General features: G+C 41.5%; 1 protein-coding gene across 1 annotated transcript in view; it reads left to right on the plus strand.

Moving 5' to 3' along the window:
• The window catches only part of tmem65 (transmembrane protein 65), a 34,683-nt gene that overhangs the window by 6,385 nt on the left and 7,984 nt on the right, over positions 1-20,314 (plus strand). Inside the window, exons 2-3 of the mRNA XM_080734436.1 lie at positions 12,455-12,499; positions 17,192-17,259. Of these exons, the coding sequence (XP_080590562.1) occupies positions 12,455-12,499; positions 17,192-17,259 (113 nt within the window). The remainder of the gene's footprint in view (positions 1-12,454; positions 12,500-17,191; positions 17,260-20,314) is intronic.

Genomic DNA, 20,314 nt, shown 5'->3' on the forward strand with positions numbered 1-20,314 from the left:
TATTTTGGTTAAAGAAATTGTGATATATTGGCCACATCGCCCAGCCCTAATTACAAGTGTAAACTAAATTATTTTTTGGTGTGTGCTCTCAGCTTTGCAATTACTGGAAGAGTTAGAATAGGGAAGGGAGAATGGAGAGAACTTGGCAGCTTTCTGGTGTAAATGGTACATGGTGTACTTTATCAGCCAAAGCTTCCCGAGAAGGCTGATAAATAATATACATAGCTTCTCTCCTGTTGTAGTAATGATGCAGAGTAGCTATTTATAGTTACTGTATCTCCTTCTTTTCGTCCTGTCTGTCTGTGCTGGACAAGTTTTCCCACTGCGGGCAATTAGAATAATTGTATGAAAGTCTGAATCTGTAACATTGTGTCTCATTATGACAGGGTGGTCAACCATATCAGCCTCGTGTAGGCTACAGGAGTTTTGCTGTTTTAAGAATATGTGTAGTCGGTACCCACAGGTATTTTACAGTTTAGGCATTTAGCAGACCTTTTCATCCAAAGCGACTTACAAAAAGCAGATAATACATCACTATAATAAACAAGATAACATGTCAGAACATCAACAACAATATAACAAATGCATATGAATATCAATCTAAAAAAAAACAATATAATCAGTAAAGAAAAAAGTATTCTAAAAAATGGTCATTGAATGTTTCAGTAGTGCTATGGGTTTAGGTGGAGTCTGAAAAGGTGAGTCCACAGTCCACGGCGAAAGCTAGCGAGTGAGTCCGTTGTTCTAAGTGCGACAGGGAGTTTATTCCACAGCTTGGGGGCCAGGAGGGCAAACTGTCTCGGACGAGTGGATTTTTGTCCTGGGGCTTTTAGTGATGGTTCTGTCAGCACCCCTGTGTTGGCTGATCTAAGTGAACGGGTGGGGGTGTAGGGGTTGATCAGGTTTTGGAGGTATGGAGGAGCCATACCTTTGGCTGCTTTTAAGGTCAGCATCAGTGTTTTGTATTTAGTGCGGGCCGCAACCGGGAGCCAGTGGAGTGAGTGGAGAAGGGGGGAGACATGTGAGAACTTAGGCTAGTTGAAGACCAGTCGTGCATTTTGGATCAGTTGGAGAGGTTTAAGTGCACATGCCGGGAGACCAGTGAGGAGAGATAGGAATAATGATAATATATATAACTGAAATAAAGAGTATAACAAATAAGTATATCTTGTCAACATCTTAAGTCCCATCTTGCATTTCATCATACAATGGCATTGTGCGAAAATGGCAGATTATTGATGTACAGCTTACACTGTGTCACACCTATAATGCCATGCATGCCCAGCGTTATGGGATGGCATTGATTAGGACAGCTGTGGTAGTGTTTGGGTTCAGTTGTGGTATACGGTATAGTTCTTGAGAGGCATGGAAAGTTAACTTAACATCGAGAACCCTTAACCCAGGGTGCCCGTAGAAAAGGTTAAGCTTAAAAATACAGTAGGAGTAATGATAGCCCAATATAAAATCAACTAAAGCAGTGGGAGCTCCATGCACCTTTTCCATTCCTCGCTCATTTAAATGTTATTTCCAAGACCTTCATGCTTTAGGACAGGATATTGAAGAGAGGAATAAATAGTAAATGGTGAATTTATAGCCCGGGCTCGAATGGGAACCTTGTGTTCCTTTCCCATCCGACCACTGAGCCACTGCTGGAGTACAGTTATGACATTGACAAGTCACACAAAACAGGTCGTGAGCTTGGGATCAAATCCATGATGTACACCCACCAGTACAAGACCATTTATCCACCTTAATTCATTGTGGAACATCAGATCCCCACAAGGGATTGAATCATTGTAAAAAATAAATACGGTTTAAAGTGTGAGTGTTTTGCATTCTCTTACTGCAACTCCTTCACCGAGAAACTTCACCATAATGACGTTAAACCTCATGGTATATACTTTGTTGAGTCACCCAGGGCTCTTAGGTACGTTGCTTTTTCCCCTGGACACCAAATCTCTTCGCTGAAAGTAGCAGATGTACAAGCTCACGCCATTCGTTGTGAATAGGACTCTAGGGTAATGGTTTGCGCGCTTAGTGAACATTGCTGAGTTAACTTTACCTCTGAGGGGGTTGTGCAAGCACATAATCTGTGATGAGCCAGTATGGGTTTGCGCTTGACATTTTTGGACAGACAGACCTTCACAGTGGCTTATACTAGCTGTGTTCTCGCAGCTAAAAAGAAATGCTACTCTTGCAGCACACTAATGATGTCTCCCACGTCAGCCCATGTTTATCTGCAATCTGACAGAGTGCGCAGAGAGCTGTCTCGGGGCTATTATTGTACTTTACACGCTGGTGTAAGGCTGATTGGCAGGTAAGGTAAAACAGTAAGTTATCGGTGCTAATCACCACTGGCTCACTGTTGAATTAATTTCAGAAGCAAACAAACACGGGAGGGAGTCATGGCAGGCTAATAAACCGTGACAGCCTGGCAAGGAGGCAAGACCCGAATAAACAAGGGTATTATTGAGAATGCCTGATAGTGTGCTTTGTGTTTTACGGCATCGGAGGGAATTGCAGGTAGAGGCTGAAGGTCCCACGCAAGGATGCCTTCGAGAGAACAGATGGCAGCCTTTTAGGTGGTCCCTCTTTTCATTTTATCCCCCTGTCGGGGCTGTCACGATTATGATATTTTACGTGACAATTAATTGTCACTCAAAAATTGCGATTAACAATTTAATTGTGTTTCTGTCGTTGATATTTATGTTTCTGTTTCGTTTTTAGGCTTTGAAGTTGCACACGGCAGATATGACGCATAACTCTAAATACACAAAGAAATTACATTATTTGACAACTTTAAACTTGAAAAAGAACATCGATAGTGGAAATAGCCGATCTACAAGCTCATACGTGTCGCGATGCGACGCGTTGTGAGCTTGTAGATCTGCTATTATTTCTGCGATTATGTAAATTAATTGCAATTAGACGAATATGTAATAATTGTGACAGCCCTACCCCCTGTTCCTTACACAAAACGTCCTTCCCATTCCAGAGGAAACGGCTCCACTACTTATCTCTCGCTCGTCATTTCTCTTCTGCCATTTGTCTTTTATCCTCCAAATGTCTTTTCAGTCTCTGATTTTATCTCTCTCTCGACCCCCTTATGTCGTGTTCCCACTTCTCTCCATTTCTCACTTCTTCTTCCATGTCAAACTCTGCCCAACCACCCCCAACATCCTCTCTGTCTGTCTGTCTGTCTGTCTGTCTGTCTGTCTGTCTGTCTGTCTGTCTGTCTGTCTGTCTGTCTGTCTGTCTGTCTCACCACCCTCTCTCTCCTGCTTGGAGGAGGGCATCTCCTGCAGTGTTTTATTTTTTTATTATAGTGCTTGCTTCCCAGCTGTCAGCAGGATCTGCTGGCATTTCAGCAGTCCATCATAGTTTGTATTGGCTCCTTAGGTCCAGGGCAGGTGAGGTCACATGATTGATTGATTTGTTTATTGTCTGCAGACAACAATAACCGTACATTTGTCATATTTTCGTTTATATTGTGTGTATATATATATATATATATATATATAAACTCAGCACAAAAAGAAAGGAAACATATTAATAATTAATTATATCTCCCCTTTAATAATACCAAATGGTATTGTGTTTTATATCATTTCTATCGTTGATTTGTCACCTTTACAACGAGGTACAGCTTGTAAGCATCGGGCATTCGTGGAATGAGCAACACAGCCAAACGTGTGGGTAGGGCCCCTCCAAAAATGGTCAAAATGGCCTGGCAGGCCTGCAATACTGTTCTTTTGGTTTTCACCTTTGTTACTTGGTGCATTGAATGATTGCACTCTCTCACAGTAATAAGGAAAAGAAAAAACAACACATTGGCCATTTTTACACTTTGTTAATGTTAAGCTCAGTGTCAGGGAAGCCCAAAACGAGAGTAAATGCCAGCAGAACAGTATATTGCAAGCTATTTTGCCAAAATTCTGGTCAGCGCTACCCACACGTTTGGCTGTGTAGCTCATGCCTCGAATGACCGATGCTTACAAGCTATATGCTTTTCATTGAGCCAGCCGACTGTACTGGGTCTGGCTCTGTGATATAGCAGCAGTCAAGTGTGTTAAGCCAATAACGGAAACCATCAAATCCCATTCAGAGAAGGTTGACTCACGGGGGAGTCTGGGAAGAGAGCCTGAGTTAAGCCCAATTCATAGTTCACCGCGCGGAGGTGTCTCTTACCGAGATTAGCCGACATGCAAGCCTACAGCGCGTTGCATCTGGGCTTGTAAGTCTTCTATTTTTGTCTATTCTCTGCGTGCAACACGAAGCATAAATTGGGCTTTATACTATCACTACTTTATACTTTTTAGTTATGCGAGGGTGTGGCTGATGCATCGAATATAGCCAATCTACAAAGCTCACAATACGTTTCAGCAAGCCACCAGAAAATTCACACGGGTGAGAAACCCTATGGATGTGATCAGTGTGGACAACACTCTTCTCACATGACAAACCTTTTCTCACATGACAAACCTTAAAAGCCACCAGAAAATTCACACTGGAGAGAAACCATATGGCTGTGATCAGTGTGGAAAATGCTTCTCTGACATGTCTAACCTTAAAAGCCACCAGAAATGTCACACTGGAGAGAAAGCCTATGGTTGTGATCAGTGTGGACAACACTTCTCTCAAATGACCAGCCTTAAAAGCCACCATACATTTCACACAGGAGAGAAACCCTATGGATGTGATCAGTGTGGACAAACCTTAAAAGCCACCAGAGAATTCACACTGGAGAGAAACCTGATCAACCCCTACAACCCCACCCGTTCACTCAGAACTACAGAATCGCCCGTACTACTGTAACACTCCCCTTCCCTCGATGACCACACATGAAGCAAGATAGCATTTCTTAGGTTTTAGAAAAGTGTTTACTGACTAGGTGCGTGGTCTACCTATGTTATTCTGCTTATTGTAAATCGCTTTGGATTAAAAGCGTCTGCTAAATTGTAAATTGAGAACTCAAACTCAATTAATAAATTGCTGTTTTTTGACACTTGTACGGTTATGTTCTTTTACTAAATCTGTTTATTTTGGAATTTTGTTTTTATATTTATTTGTATTTATTGATAGAGACATACAGCCGCGATGCAGTATTTCTAGTTTAAATCTTATCTGCATTCTTATATTTCCCCCAAGGCTAGTGACAGATTGAAGAACATCTTCAAAGTAATTAATGGAGTTGCTCAGGTTCTTAGGTTATTAGAGCCTGAAAAGTACACAGAACATTCTTTAGTTCCCCCACATCACAAACATCACCTAATAGCAAATAATTGCAACCATCAGAACCCTGATCATAGATGGATGAAATGATGTACTGTATGTGAAGGATCATGGAAATGCTAAGAAGGGATACAGGAATCAAGAAGGGGGTAGACCTTTTTGTTGTTCAAGACAAGTGCTTGTTGGACCACAGTCGGTTGAGAGACCTGGAGTATTTCTTGAAGAGACGAGCATGATAGTGACGGTTGTGGGGACATCTGGTGTGTTCTAATTATAGCTCCCCTGACTGCATAGATCTGGCTGTCTATCTAATTTCAGGGTGTTCTTAAGACCCTGAAGCCGGATGAAATCGATATTGTGATACAAGTCTTGATATTTCCTGGGATTTCACTTAGCTTAAATGATGTTCTTTTCTTATTTTTTAACATTGGTCATGATGACGTTATGATAACGTCCTCCAGTGACTCCGGTGACATTCAAAACTAGGCCAGATCACAACCATATGAGGATGATCTTGACGTCATTCATTACCAGGACGTCATCTATCTATAAATGCGAGAAGTCTCTGTGTGTCTGTAATCCGCGTATCTCGAGAACCGGTCGTCCCACCGGCTTCAGATTCGGCACGCGCGTTCCCCGCCGCGGCACGGAGTGCAGTGCCGGGTCTCGACCCGACCCGACGCGCGGTTTTCCCGAACCGGCGCGAAACGTTCGGAATCTCCTTATTTGATTGTTGGTTTATTTGGTTGATTGTTGACATCAGGCTGTTCCGGAGGAAATCGGCGAAAGCTCTGACTCATTGTGACATCACTTCATAAAAGGCTCTGACATCACGTACGCCAGAGCCCTAGAATGGAGAGTTGCGTCACTCCCGTTCACTTCATGGGGCCAGGTCTTCTACGCACACATCTATTGGCGTATAGTGACAAACGGCGAACCGGAAGTTTACAAAATGCATTGAAGTCTATGAGGTGTAAAGTGACAATGAACCACGTGACCAGCGCTGTTTCTGACCCCGCGGTGACACCACTCTCTGATTATACTGCTCTGACGTACGCCACATGAGTCAACAAAAAATCTCTGTGAGTGTGTATGTATGTATGTAATCCGCGTATCTCGAGAACCGTTCGTCCCACGGGCACGCGCGTTCTCCATAGCAGACAGACAGATACAGATATCTCCATATATGGACATAAATGGACAGAGGCAAACAGATGGTCAAAGATCTCCATATATGGGCATAAAATGGACGCAGACAGACAGATACAGATATCTCCATATATGGGCATAAATGGACACAGGCAAACAGATGTTCAAAACGGGTCCTATGACAACAGGTATAATGAGGTTTGCATTAAAGGGGGAACCGGCACTGTGTCTGCAACACAGTTGGAGGCACAGACAGATACTCCATATATGGGCATAAAATGGACGCAGATAGACAGATATCTCCATATATGGGCATAAAATGGACCCAGAACTATAACTGCAGTGATCTCCATATATGGACATAAAATGGACAGCGACATACAGACAGACGGATACAGATAACTCCATATATGGGCATAAATGGACACAGGCAGACAGATGGTCAAAACGGGTCCTATGAAAACAGGTATAATGGGGTTTGCATTAAAGGGCGGGGCATTCATTCCCTATTTACATTGTTCCGAGTTGGCCAGGTCGCCGACTAGACGCTCGGGCGGCCCAGCTTCTAGTATGGACTAATGGACATATGGATTATTGTTATTGTTTGTAATGTTAGTTGAAATATGAGCATGTAAGGTTATATTCCTAGACACATGAAAACCAGAAAAAGTACATATGGCACCACCTCTTTAACATAATTCTGCATTGGCTGTGAAGGGACACTTTGTCACTTCACGGCCAAGGTACTAACTGGCAACGGCACAGTACATGAATTAAGGCTATGCAGCCAGCTCAACAGCTGCCGTTGGTACGCTAAAGAGATGTTTAGACTTATTAGAAGGCAATGGCACCTTTTGAAGGATGGCTGCTTGCTTGCCAATGTGGTGAAGGAGTCATGGCCAAAACTGTAAAACCATCTGGCACATTCTTTGTGTTACTTTCTCTCCCAGTCAGTATGTTTAAGGAGCAGTGAGTGTGCATTTCTGTGCAATGATGACAAACTGTGCTTGTGTATACAAAGACTTACACTCTTCCTCTGGGGCGATCTGTGCTCTCTCTGGAGTCTGGACAGGAGGTCTCCTTCAAAGCGGCTATTCTGTCAGATGTTCTTTTTGAAATTTGCCTTGTAGAAAGTTTAGAAACGGCAGCCAATTAGTTAGCCAATAACAGGAGAAAAATGTTAATCCATTCCCTCTATTGCTCTGCTTAGACCGTCTTTTAGTCTGGAAACACAGGGCACATCGTGTTTGTCTCAGTGGTCGCAAAATGTGCTGTGATTGACAGATACAGTATGATAGGCATTTCTGTCATAGTACATTTCTGTATATATCTGTGGGAGCATTTAGAGGCTGTTTCCCACAGGCTTGTGTGTTTGTACTGGAGTCATTAGAAAGTAAAATCAGATGAGATGTCAAAATGGTTAATTACTCCCATTGTGTGTCCTATTCATAGTTCATCTGAAATTAATACGTTTAATCACTAAGCTCATGAATACAATGCCGTTTTTACTTTGTCAAGCAGAATGATCAAGGCTACTGTGGCATCACACACACTCATACCAAAAATATTAATAGAATACCACTAATCACTTGGTTGAGAGTGCTGGGTTGGAAGCTTGGAAAGTATCATGCAGAAAAAGAACAAACCTCCACACTCATCTGCTCCAATGTAATTTGAGGACAACGTTTTCAGCCAACTTCAGGCAAGGCTCTTCGTAGAGGTTTTGACCCGATGAAGAACCTTGGCTCAAACCGTTGTAATTAAATTACATTGGAGCAGATGAGTGTGCAGGTTTATTCTTTTTCTTCATGGAACACGCACGCACGCACGCACGCACGCACGCACGCACGCACGCACGCACGCACGCACGCACGCACGCACACACACACACACACACACACACACACACACACACACACACACACACAAAATCGTTTTTGTGACCTGTGGCCTTACCCTAACCTCTATCCCTAAACCTAACCCCTAACCCTAAACCTAACCCTAATCCTTATTAGGACCTGCTGTGACGAGGACTTGAACACATTTATCATGATATAGAACGTTGCATATGTTCAGGGTTCAGGGATTAGTAATAGAAAAACAGAGGAAGGACACAGACACACAACTACTTTTAAGACCTATTTGTTCAACAATTAGCAACATTTGGTGTGTGACTATGTGCATGCATGAAGCAGCTCCAAATTTGGTACAGCATTGGCGATTGATGGGAGGGTTTTATTACTTCAATATTTGCTTATATATATATTCAAAAATTTGCACAAATTAGCATACATTTTCAAAAAATATCGAGGCAACGTTGCCCAGGGCTCTGCTCGCCTGATAAGTAGTGGAGAGCACAATGTTTTAAAGGCATAACGAGTGGGATTTTCTAGAAAACAATATCTAGACTCAAAATAATCCCTCTCAAATCAATGATCACTTATGACCGACTAGAAGTGTGCGGTGGTGTCTGCAGACACCATTCCCTCTGCCTGTATTTATTTCCCTGTAATTATTTTACTTTGAAACCAAACTGCAATCGATAAATCCTATTACCTTTAACTTTTTCTGTATGGATTGTTCTGAGATGAACACTGGGGTGCATTTACTCTATACTAGAAGAAGTTTAAAGGTAAAGCCCAGTCCTCCACACCAATGATTGTTTCGAAACGCAACCTGTCACAACAGTCGTAACCACTTGCACAACTTGCAACACACCTGCAACCCTTACAACAGAATCCCAAAACTGCACTGACCTGCAACTGGGTCAAGACAGACCGCCACAATTTCTTGCAAATGATTGCAAGTTGCAAATCATTGCGTTTTGGATTGTCTGGAAACACAGGGAGCATCTCATTTGTCAAAGTGGTTGCAAAATGTGCTGTAACCGGGACAATACATTTCTGTCCCGGTTTCTGTCTACATCTGTGGGATCTATCATTTAGAGGAAGTTTCCCGCTAATGTGTGTGTTTGTACTGGAGTCATTAGAAAGAAAGTAAAATCATCTGTAAAATGGTTAATTACTCCTGTTGTGTGCCCTAGGGCATCTGAAATGAATGTGCTGAAAGGAAAGTCTTCTTTATTATGAATACGTTTTGGTTGATGTTAATAACAAAACTCATGAATACAATGAAAACTTTACATTTTAAGCGGTAGTCACACCGTCTCCATAGCGTGGCCGTGTGTGTAGGTATGTTTGTATGTGGGTGGGTGGGTCTGTATGTAGCCTGAAGCCTGTGGTGTAGTACCTTTTATGACCACACATGTTAAGGGAGGGGCGCTGTTTTCAGGCCAGGCCAGGCCAGGCACACACACACACGCACACGCACACACACACACACACACAGGGGGGAAGGGGGGAGGGGGTGGGTAAACCACCGCTCAGTTCACACGGGTGTGATTTTTTAAAGAAGAAAGTCCAAGGAGTCTACAGTGGCATGACACGCGCGCACATGCGCACCCACGCGCGCGCACACACACACACACACACACACACACACACACACACACACACACACACACACACACACACACACACACACACACACACACACACACACACACTAAAATAACTAGTTTTCAACAAGTCTGGCCAGACTTCTGTTGGCAGTTCGAAGTAGTTGCATGTTGTTGCATTAAGTAGTTGCATGTTGCAAGGAGTTGCATTGGTGCGGTTTGGCCTTTAGACTAGAGCATGCCCTAAAGTAGCCCCTCACCCTCTGCTGCATACTGTTGTGCTCCAAGATGAGGTCCTATTGCAATATCACCAAAATTCAACCCGGAACTCCTTCCATTTAGTTACATTGTTAATGTTTCCACCTCAACCTGGTTTGGAGCATACTAGCCAGTTTGCCACGGCATGCTAAACAAATGTTCTGATTTAAAAAAAATAAAGTGCTTACTGAAGGCTCACGGGTAACAGAATACATGCGCTCAAGCAGAATTATCCGTATCTTCTGTATTGTTTAATAAAAAGCATTTTAATTATTGTCATCATCTAATCTAAGCACGTTAGCCAGGCACTGCCAGTAAACACAGCCGAGAATATGAGGCGAATGATGTGAGGCATGCCCGAGTATTGTTATGCAAAGCAGCCAGGTAGGGGGATTGAAGTGTTGACCGCGGCGTCAACACATCTTGACGGCGTGCGTGCCATGCACGCACGCGTGCGTACAGCTTGAAAAGAAAGGGGACGTCGGCCCTCTGTGCTCCTGCAACATCTCGCCCCTGAATTTAACTTAATGAATCAACTTGGCTGTGGGTGGCAGATTTGTCCACCCTACCAGTCGGTGTCAATTCTAAAAATCCTAGCTGGCAAGTGGCAACTCTGTGAAAGTGGACTTTTAGATTTTGATCCGAGCCTTGCATGATTGCTTTCCTCCTCCCAGAGTGCCAGAGATTCGTTATTGGATAGAGTCTTTGATTCTGTGCTTCTAAAATAGAACATCTCTGACCTTTTCCAGAATAGCCGTTGAGTCGGTAGATTTGTGTGAACATGTTGACGACCACAACACAGTAGGCCTACATGGGCTTTGCCTGTTGACTTTGAAACATGACTCTGCTGACTGCTTTCTTTATGTGTCTCATTTTAGTCAAGCACATCATGCATATACTTCTTTTGGATTGTATTGACAAAATATATACTTTATGTAATGTATATGTGTGACACACACGCACGTGTGCACACACACACACACACACACACACTGTGATAATGGGGATTCTAAATAAACATCGCTGAAAACCTAGGGCTGGGCAATATATCGATATTGTGATACGATACTATTGGCTCTATTTTCATCTATGCCTTATGCCTTATCCTTAGACTCTTACAATTTTTTACTATTTTGAAAAACATTTTTAAATATTTCAAATAGACAAAAGTAAAGGCAAAGAAGTTTAATCTAGATATTGTTTCTTGGATTTCATTTTACATATGGCAAAACTGTCTCTTCCGGGATTTAATCACTTGAACTGATCATTGTGGTGCTACATTCAAAAGTCAATTCATATTATATATAATATTGATATTGAATAATTTAATTAAAACAATTACATTTTGTCCACATCACCAGCACTATGAAGTAGCTACTTGTGTCGTGTGGTACCCTGTTGCACTCTCACCCTGAATGCACTCTGTTCCACTAACCTCCATCGTTTATATCCAGTCAGCTCAATTTCCTCAGCAAGGCATTCTTCCCTGCAGTGCTCACTAGCCTGGCCAATGTGTGCTGCAGGGGTTGACTTGACACTAAGATCTCCGGGGCAAGTACAGGACAGGTCATGTTCTACTTGCCCAAAGGTCATGTCCAAACGCACTTGGCCGTCAGGCAACTTGAAAGCAAACTCCACTTGTCCCCAACGTTTTATTTACCGGTACTTGCCACGGACAGTCAGGCAACCATTATTGTCAACCCCTGTGCTATCTTTTATATTGATTTGTTGCTGTCGGGTAGAAACCTTGTACTGTCTGTCCAAAACTCTTACTTTTCAGAGAATGTCTTCCAATGGATCAGTTGTAGTTATTAATTTGTCACTAGCTCTTTTTTGTTAGTTTTATGTGACAATGTAGTAAGACGAAGTAGCATTACATTTACAGAAACAAAGCACTGACCGAGAGTTACAATATAATAGTTACCATACACACATTGGCTGTCTTAGTGCCATTCCAAACAACATTTCCACATTGTGCCGTGAACGTGGAATAAACATTCATCTTGTGTTCTTCAGTGTGACAAAGTGAAATATCATGATGAGCATGGCGTTGTAGGCTCATGTCAGTGTCAGACATATTGGGCACGTGTTCATGCAGTGTGGCTGTTAGATAGTGCTACTACCTTCTGAAAAATGCCTGGTGCATTTTTACAGGTTTCATTTGTTAAAGCACAGGGAATCAATCACCATCTGCTCAGTCTATGTGCAGGCAGTTTTGTGAAAATTTACCAGCCTGCTGCTTTTGAAGAATTGCCAAACCCATGTTCCTCTTCTGACAAGTCGAGGTAAAACATTGCTTGGCATACCGGCAAACTAATGTGATATTGATCCTGTGTCTCTTTTGCTTTTTTCTTCTAGAAACTGTGGCAGCCTCACCACCCACGTCAGCACAAATCCGATATGGTGAGACATTAAAACTCCTCTCTGTCACATTTGCGTGCATGCACACACACTCCAGCACAGGGTTGTACATATTGTGAGAGATGATAGTTGTTTTTCTGTCAGTGATGGAAAACTATCTCTCTCTCTTTCTCACACAAAGAGAATAAAATATAATGTATGCATGTACAGTAGGCAAATATTTATAGATATAGATATAGTGAAAGATAGATGACAAACGTGAACACAAGGATAGTAGTGTAGGCTCTGTCTGTCACAGAGCCACACTATGACAGAGGCTGTGGCATTCAGATTATTAATAGATTAGAACAGGACAGGGATGGGATCAGTGAGGACAGCCTCTGTGCACACAAAGATGCACACAACCACCACACAGGGCCTTTTAGACTATAATCGTATTTTCTTCTTTTCTGAAAAACTTTCTCTGATTAAAAGATAAACAAAGAAGAAATGTCAACCCTGACTGGACCTCTCATTACGCCATCTATTGAAACTGTAATCACAATCTATGATCACAATCGAATGTTCTCTCCTGTTAAGAGCAGAACAATACACACAGTAACGTTGTATTATTCACATCTTTGGGCATTATTAATATTGCACATGAACATAGACAATTTTTCTGTATACTTTATATACAGTATTCCTTTTGATCGTGTTATTTATGTTTATTCCCTAGTCTCTAGTTATTAAAAAGTTACTGTACAGTACCTGAATAATTGAGTAAAAGTCTGCTAAACCTCACTGAGCGCTATGGCTGTTTGAGGGATTTTTGTTTGTAAATCAATCTTTTTCCCAGGTACTATTGGAAACGGAAGGGTTTGGTTCACCCCCACCGCCCCGGTTTATGTGTCAAAGTGTCTCTGAGCAATGGCTCCCCTGGCAGCTGGCACTGTAAGTAGATTCACAATGGAAGCTCTGAGAGGTTGGCATACTTGGCATACTTGAAGCCAGGACATCCCTCTACATTCTATTATAGTCTTCTAGATATCTATGTAAAGCTCTGTTTACTTTGTAGTGACTCTGAGATTGATAACCATATCGACATATTATATGGGGGCTTGTTGGAAAGGTGTGGTTCTACTAAATTCAGCAATACCAATTGTGTAAAGGTAGCTTGTATACTCATGGAGTTCTATCACTAAACGTATATAGTGTCCCAAATGGGGGGAAATGTTAACCGTCCTAATGAAATCTACGATATCACACTGATTAGTTTTATTTTCAATTCACTTATCAAGGGTGTATGAAATGTCCCAAAGTTGAGAAAATTTGTAATTTTATGCAACCTCAACAATAGTGCAGAGATAAATGCAGGCTTACAGTAGAACTCAAATTATTTAGCAAACCTGGCTGGGGGAAACCAAGCTCCACCCATTTGATGCTCAAGATTATCCTCATTGAAGCAAGTCATACAATTCTGAAGAGGTTATATCATATAACATATTTGGTTACAGTTGAGTTATACTACAGTGTTTGGCTCCACCTGTTCTATCTGTATCTTATTGCCTATACGTGGGCCTCATTGCCCAAGTCTTGCCGGCAGGCCTGGTATGTGTCGCAGCTCATACCCGGCATGTGCCATTCCAAAGTGGCATGTGCCGTTCCAAAGTGGCATGTGCTGTTCCAAAGTGGCATGTGCATTTCTGATCCTGCATGAAGGACCTCGTCTCTGGTACTCTTACTGTACTTGTAACAGTCATAATGGCTGTCAGATGTTCTGGTCTTGTACTGGCCTTGATTCCCACAAATTAAACAATCCTGTTTTATGTTAAACAATGTTGCATCAACCCTACTCTGTCTTGGGGGCGCCTGCTGGCCTAGCAGTCCAGGCGCATACCACATAGATAGGGCATAGGCTCTAAGCCTGAGACAGCGTGCTGCAGGATTGAATCCCGATCCCTACAACCTTTGCTGCGTGTCACTCCCTCATCTCTCTCCCCATTTCCTGTCACTTTACACTATGTAATATCAATAAAGGCAATACACGCCGATTGTAGGTATGTGTTCAAATGACTATATCTCCCATTTCAATCCAGATATTGGCATTTGGTCTCTTCTAGAATGTAGAGAGATGTCCTGGCTTCAAGTATGCCAAGTTTCGAACCTCTCAGAGCTTCCATTGTGAATCTACATGAGTTTATATGCCTTAACCCACAGACGGATAGGCTTTATTTTTAGATTGGAGTGTATAACTTTATATATCAATTTCACCACTTTTGCGGTAAATTATGTTTATACAAGAATCCATTTCATGTATGGGAGACCTTAGAGATGAGGAAAAACTATGTTGTGTTTGGGTTTACCTCTGATAGGGGTATCTCGGAAACTAAAGCACTTTTTGACTGTTTGTCACTAGACTATTACAAATGTTTGCTTTAAAAATCGCAGCATAACACTCTGTGCTGTGAGCTTGTATATCTGCTATTTTGTAAATAATGGTTAAAGTGGATAAAATCTAGAGTAACACGGATGCGTTCCCGGTCTTAATGGGTTAATAATAGTTAGGATGGATTAATGTAGAGGGCAAACACATTTCACATACTGTATGTGAAAATCTACAAAAAATACCCCAAAGGAGTGAGGACCATATTAAAATGTTAATTCATAGGTACAACCCTATTTGAATCATACAATTATTTACATAATACTTCACATGAACATGGGAGGAACATTCAAACACAGAAAATAATGCAATCTGCCAAGTTTCAAACCTCTTGCTGTAAGACAACAGTGCTAACCACTGCACCACTGTGCTTCCCCAATTCATCCCCAGCAAATAATTTATGTTCCTTAATTGCTCTGAACATGAACAGCCGCTCTCCCTTTTGTTTTACCAAAACAAATTAATCAATAACAAAAGATGTTTTGTTCTCACTAATGTTTCGCCAGCTGTTTATTCCAGAATTCATTCCGTTTGATTACCTGGAGGGCAGGGTGAAGAAGAAGGCATTTTAAATTCCTCCCTACAGAACTTATAGATGTTTATAACAAAATAAATTGTGTAATCAGTGTTGTAGTGGTGTCTGGACAAGTTGGTATATACTCTAATTATTTAGTAAAATAGTTTCAAGGTGGCTATGCATAACAGAACTGTGTAGAAAATAATCAGAAACATCATCATATTGGCAGGCTAACATAAAGTGATTGTGTACTAAAAATGACAAACTATCAACTAGCTTCTTATACATACAGTAGTGTACAGTACTATTAGCCAGTAGTGATTGAAAGCTAAAGTGTCATGAACATCATTAACTTATTGGCAGTTTGTAATGGAACATTATAAACATGTGAATGATGTGATGGGATTAGGCACACATTTCATGTGCTCTAATCTACAACAAAAACCTTGAAGCAATATCATTTCAATATTTAATATCATGGTGAGAAAACTCAATAATTGGGTATAAATAAATATAAAAAGTTAAGCTCTTAAACCAAATCATGCTACAGAGAGATGGGCAGAAGAAGCAGAATCTGCTTTATTGTCACATCACAGGTTTACAGAAGTAAAAAATAAGGTGATATTCCTTTTTGTGCAATGATAATTTTTTCTTATTCCCCCAAAAAGAAAGGGAGGGAGGCAGGGCTGCTGGCAAATGTTTATTTGCGTTGCCTGTGTTACTGTGGAGCAAGAAAAATGCCGGTTGTTTTCTATTGGCATACAAGGACAGTCATAAGAGAATGGGCGGTGGAAACAGTCCCTATCATCCAGGAGACACCCCTCCTACCCCAGGTGTACTTTGTCCCAAACTGTGTACACTTGACATTTCTTTCTACATGATTAGTCAGGTTGGAATGTACATGCCTATAGCTGACGACTGTACTGTACATACAGGTTTTTGAAGAACATAAACAAACATATTGCTAAGCCCCACCCACTCCACCCTGCCAGACCAAGATCTGTCAGGCTGTGCTTCTCACCCATTGAGATGCATGTTATATGACGGATTTCCCTAACCTGACTCCACACCATCTGGCGGAGTCAGGTTAGGATTTCCCCATATACTGTAAATCATTTCAGGAGCAAGAGCTCCTTCAGCAGCCACTGCTTCAAAATTTTGTCACTCTTGCGGAGATAGTTGAATCTTCTTTCACGTTTGCCCTGCCGTCTAAGTATACATAACTCAGGCTTTATATAATGGGGTCAGGGTAAATAAAAAGTAAAATTTACATTCATAAAATTGCCATCCTGAGTCTGACATATTAATGTCCTCACTCATTTGTGCTTGCCCATACATGCCCATATGCGTATGGAAGATCTTCACCAGCCAAATGCTGGCTGTGCTGGTACAGTAAGTTCAGACACTCTAAGCGCAATATCAACCAACATTTGGAGGTTTGCTTGCCAATAAAAATAACTAATTTGAATGCGATGGATTCTTTTCAGTATCCACCACCCACTGTTGGAGGCGCGCACACACACACACACACATACACACACACACACACACACACACACACACACACACACACACACACACACACACACACACACACACACACACACACATACACAATAAAAGATAATGAAAGACTTGGCAGATATTCGTCAAAACAGATAGCTCGGCTAACTTCATGCTGTTGCACAGAGCAAAATAAAACAATTTGCCATGTGATTAATGTACCTTTTACAAAGTTTCCATGGTGTTTATTCATTCATTATTTATCTGATTTATTTTTCCTCCTCCCCAGTGCTGATCCACAATTGCCTCCCGTTCATTGGATTTGGTTTCCTTGACAACGCCATCATGATAGCAGCAGTAAGTGGTAGGCCATTTTGGTTTGATCAGCGATATATACCTGCTGCTGTTTCATGTCTACACACGGGAGCAGATGGTTTTGGCTGCAACTCTGTCTTGTCTAGTTTGATCTGAGTTCTGGTGGTACTAAAAGGTTCTGGCGGTGCTATAAATGGAATTGGAATTGTGATGGAAAAAGCATACCCTAAGCTGGCTTGCAAGTGCATTTTGAAGTGTAAACTTAGCAAATTTACACTTAAAAAAATGTTTGTTGTTTTGTTTAGGCAGTTTGTTTTCTTACTTGTTATGGTCCCCCACTGCTGAATCACTGTAGAGGAAAGCCCATTAAAAGCCCAGCTTGCAGCCTGGGTTACAGCATCTGGCATCTCCTGCTGGTGTCACCCACAAGGTTGCCAACACATTACGTGCCCTCATCAATAGGACATCAAGGTTTATGCAGGGCAGGACAAAGTATCCAACCCCAGTACCTGAGTCAAAGTGTATAGATCGCTTCTGGTCAAAAAAGTCCTCAGGTACCTGCTTTTTACACAGCGACGCGTTACTTGTAGATCTCCAATTTTCACTACATTTAAAATGGGGCTTGGTTAGTCTTTCGATGTACTTTTTCCCTTCCTAGAATTGTAGTGGAGTCAAAAGTACAATAGTCAAAAGTACAGTCTTTTTGTTATATATATATTTTTTTTCCCTGCCTTAATAAATAGTTTCATAGTAGAGATGGACAGAAAACAGTATAAAAATACGACTCAAGTAAAGCACAGATACTCAATTAATTTTTACAGTAATACTAAAGTTAAAGTACTTTGTTAGTGTCCAATACTTTAGGACATCCTGTCTTGCTACATTGTTGAGAATAGAACGTATTAACAGGGTGAGAAATTGCCCCCAGCCAAATGCTGTTGAATGTAGACTGTGGCTGGTACTGTAGTTTATCTGTGAGGCACTTTATCAACTGAGCTAGTTTTTATTAAAAAGCCTATAAAGAGTACAACATATTACAAGAAGCTGGAGCTCTATCAGTCACCGTGGCCATGGTAATCTCCTCTGAGAATCCTGTTGGGATGATGAAGCGAGTGCATTTCAGGCTCCACCAGCCCATGTAGCTCTTTATTAACGGAAGTGTTTCCTGCTGTGTGACCCATTTCAGAGGAAACCAAGCCATAAAGTAGGGCTCTACCCTACCCTGGATGGATAAAGGTTAAATAAATAAATATTCAAAAGTAATGGAAAATCGTGTCTTCACAGTTATGCAATCATGAAGCTTGGCAATTAATTCAGTCTTACATTTGGTCAGCTGTTGCACCTTGCTCACCATTATGCAAGGATTACGCCAGAACATTGTACAACCTCATCTCCCCATCCATCAGGCTCACAGAGGAACATAAAGTCACTACCCCCGACCTAACAAAAAGTTATTCATGCATTTATTTATTCACGCCTTGACTACTGTAATTCCCTCTATTCCTGCCTCTCCACATAAATCGATTCACCGCCCGCCTGCAACTCGGCTGCACGGATTTTAACTGGCTCCAGAAAGTTTGATCACATAACACCCATTCTAGCACTGCTTAAACAATGTACTCATCACCTACAAGGCCAGATCCCTCCTCTCAAAATAAGAACATTATAATGGTGTGTAAAAATCTAGAATTTGCCACAGACGAGGCCATGTCTTGCCACGGACACATTTTGTCTGTGTACAAACACAATGATGAGCCCTGCTCTAGCAGCACCCTTCATTGAACATTTCCAGTTGATGCAGCATAGAATCTTGGGGCTGCTATCGGGGCTTTTAGAGTTTCTTTACTGAGACCAGAGGAAAGCTGAGGGAATGAAAACAGTGGAGGCATTGGAAAGAATGTCCTGGTAGTATTCCATCATAGAGAAAAGAGTAGATGCCACACATGACAATATCTACACAGTATGTACACTTTTCATTGGAAGTTTCCATTCTCTTGGGGTCTTTATCACATTGTCCAATGATCAAATAAGAAAATGCACAACATACAATATTCATTAAGCCCTTTGCACACAGGACAGTTGCGTTTTTTTCGTTTGCGGCATGAATAAAACGCATTGGATTTGGTGTGCAAGGCTGTGCGGAATCGGCGCTGCGGATCCAAAAAGGAGTCATAAAAGGAGTGATGAGTTTTTTACCGCATGCGACAAGACGCACGAATCGAACTGGGTTCGATCGAGAAAAAAACGCACGGCGGCAGCCACTCGTCGCACGGCTAATTCGGAGCCGGTGTGCATGAGGTCATAGAGAATCATTGTTTTCTTTTCAAAAAATTATATTGTCCGTTTTATCCGTGCGGTTAAACGCGCCTGTGTGCAAAGGGCTTTAATTATGAGAAAAAGTTTCAGCCCTGCTGCAACGGAAGTGCATTAAACATGAGATGGCAAAACAAATGGGCAATGGACTGGTCGTAAACCCTCCTTCCTACATTACGGATTTCTTGCCACCCCGCACTCTCAGATCTTCAGACAAAGCACTTTTGAACGTTCCAAAGTGCAGCTTGAAAACAAAAGGTGAACGTGCCTTTGCTATTAGAGTCCCAACACTTTGGAATGCCTTTCCTGAGGAGATGAGGTTTGCTGAATATCTGCCCGTTTTAAATCCTGTCTGAAAACTCCTTACAAACTTTTAGAAACTTTATAAAGCTGCTTCCAACCCGCAGCACTCTCGATGTCATTATTTCTTGTTATTGTGATGTATTGTTTTTATCTTTGAACTGTATAGTGGATTCTTCTTTGTATTGTGGAATCTTTTGTCAAGCACTTTTGACACTGTTCTTAAAAAGTGAATAATATAGTCTTTTAGCCATAATCATGAAGCCCTAAGGTGTCCTGTCTTATTTTGTGTCTGTACATAATGTAGACTAATGTATACCAAAATCTATATTATACCGGTAGTTGCATAACATATTTAAACACAGGCTCATGCATGTTGCTAGATAAATAGAATTTGCAATGCATCCATGTACATGCAAAATTATATTTGTGTATTTTCTATTGGTAGCTTATAGGGTTCTTGTTCTTTATTATATCATATGTG

This window comes from Nannobrachium achirus, assembly GCF_963921795.1.
Source record: "Nannobrachium achirus genome assembly, chromosome: 10".
Lineage (NCBI taxonomy): Eukaryota > Metazoa > Chordata > Actinopteri > Myctophiformes > Myctophidae > Nannobrachium > Nannobrachium achirus.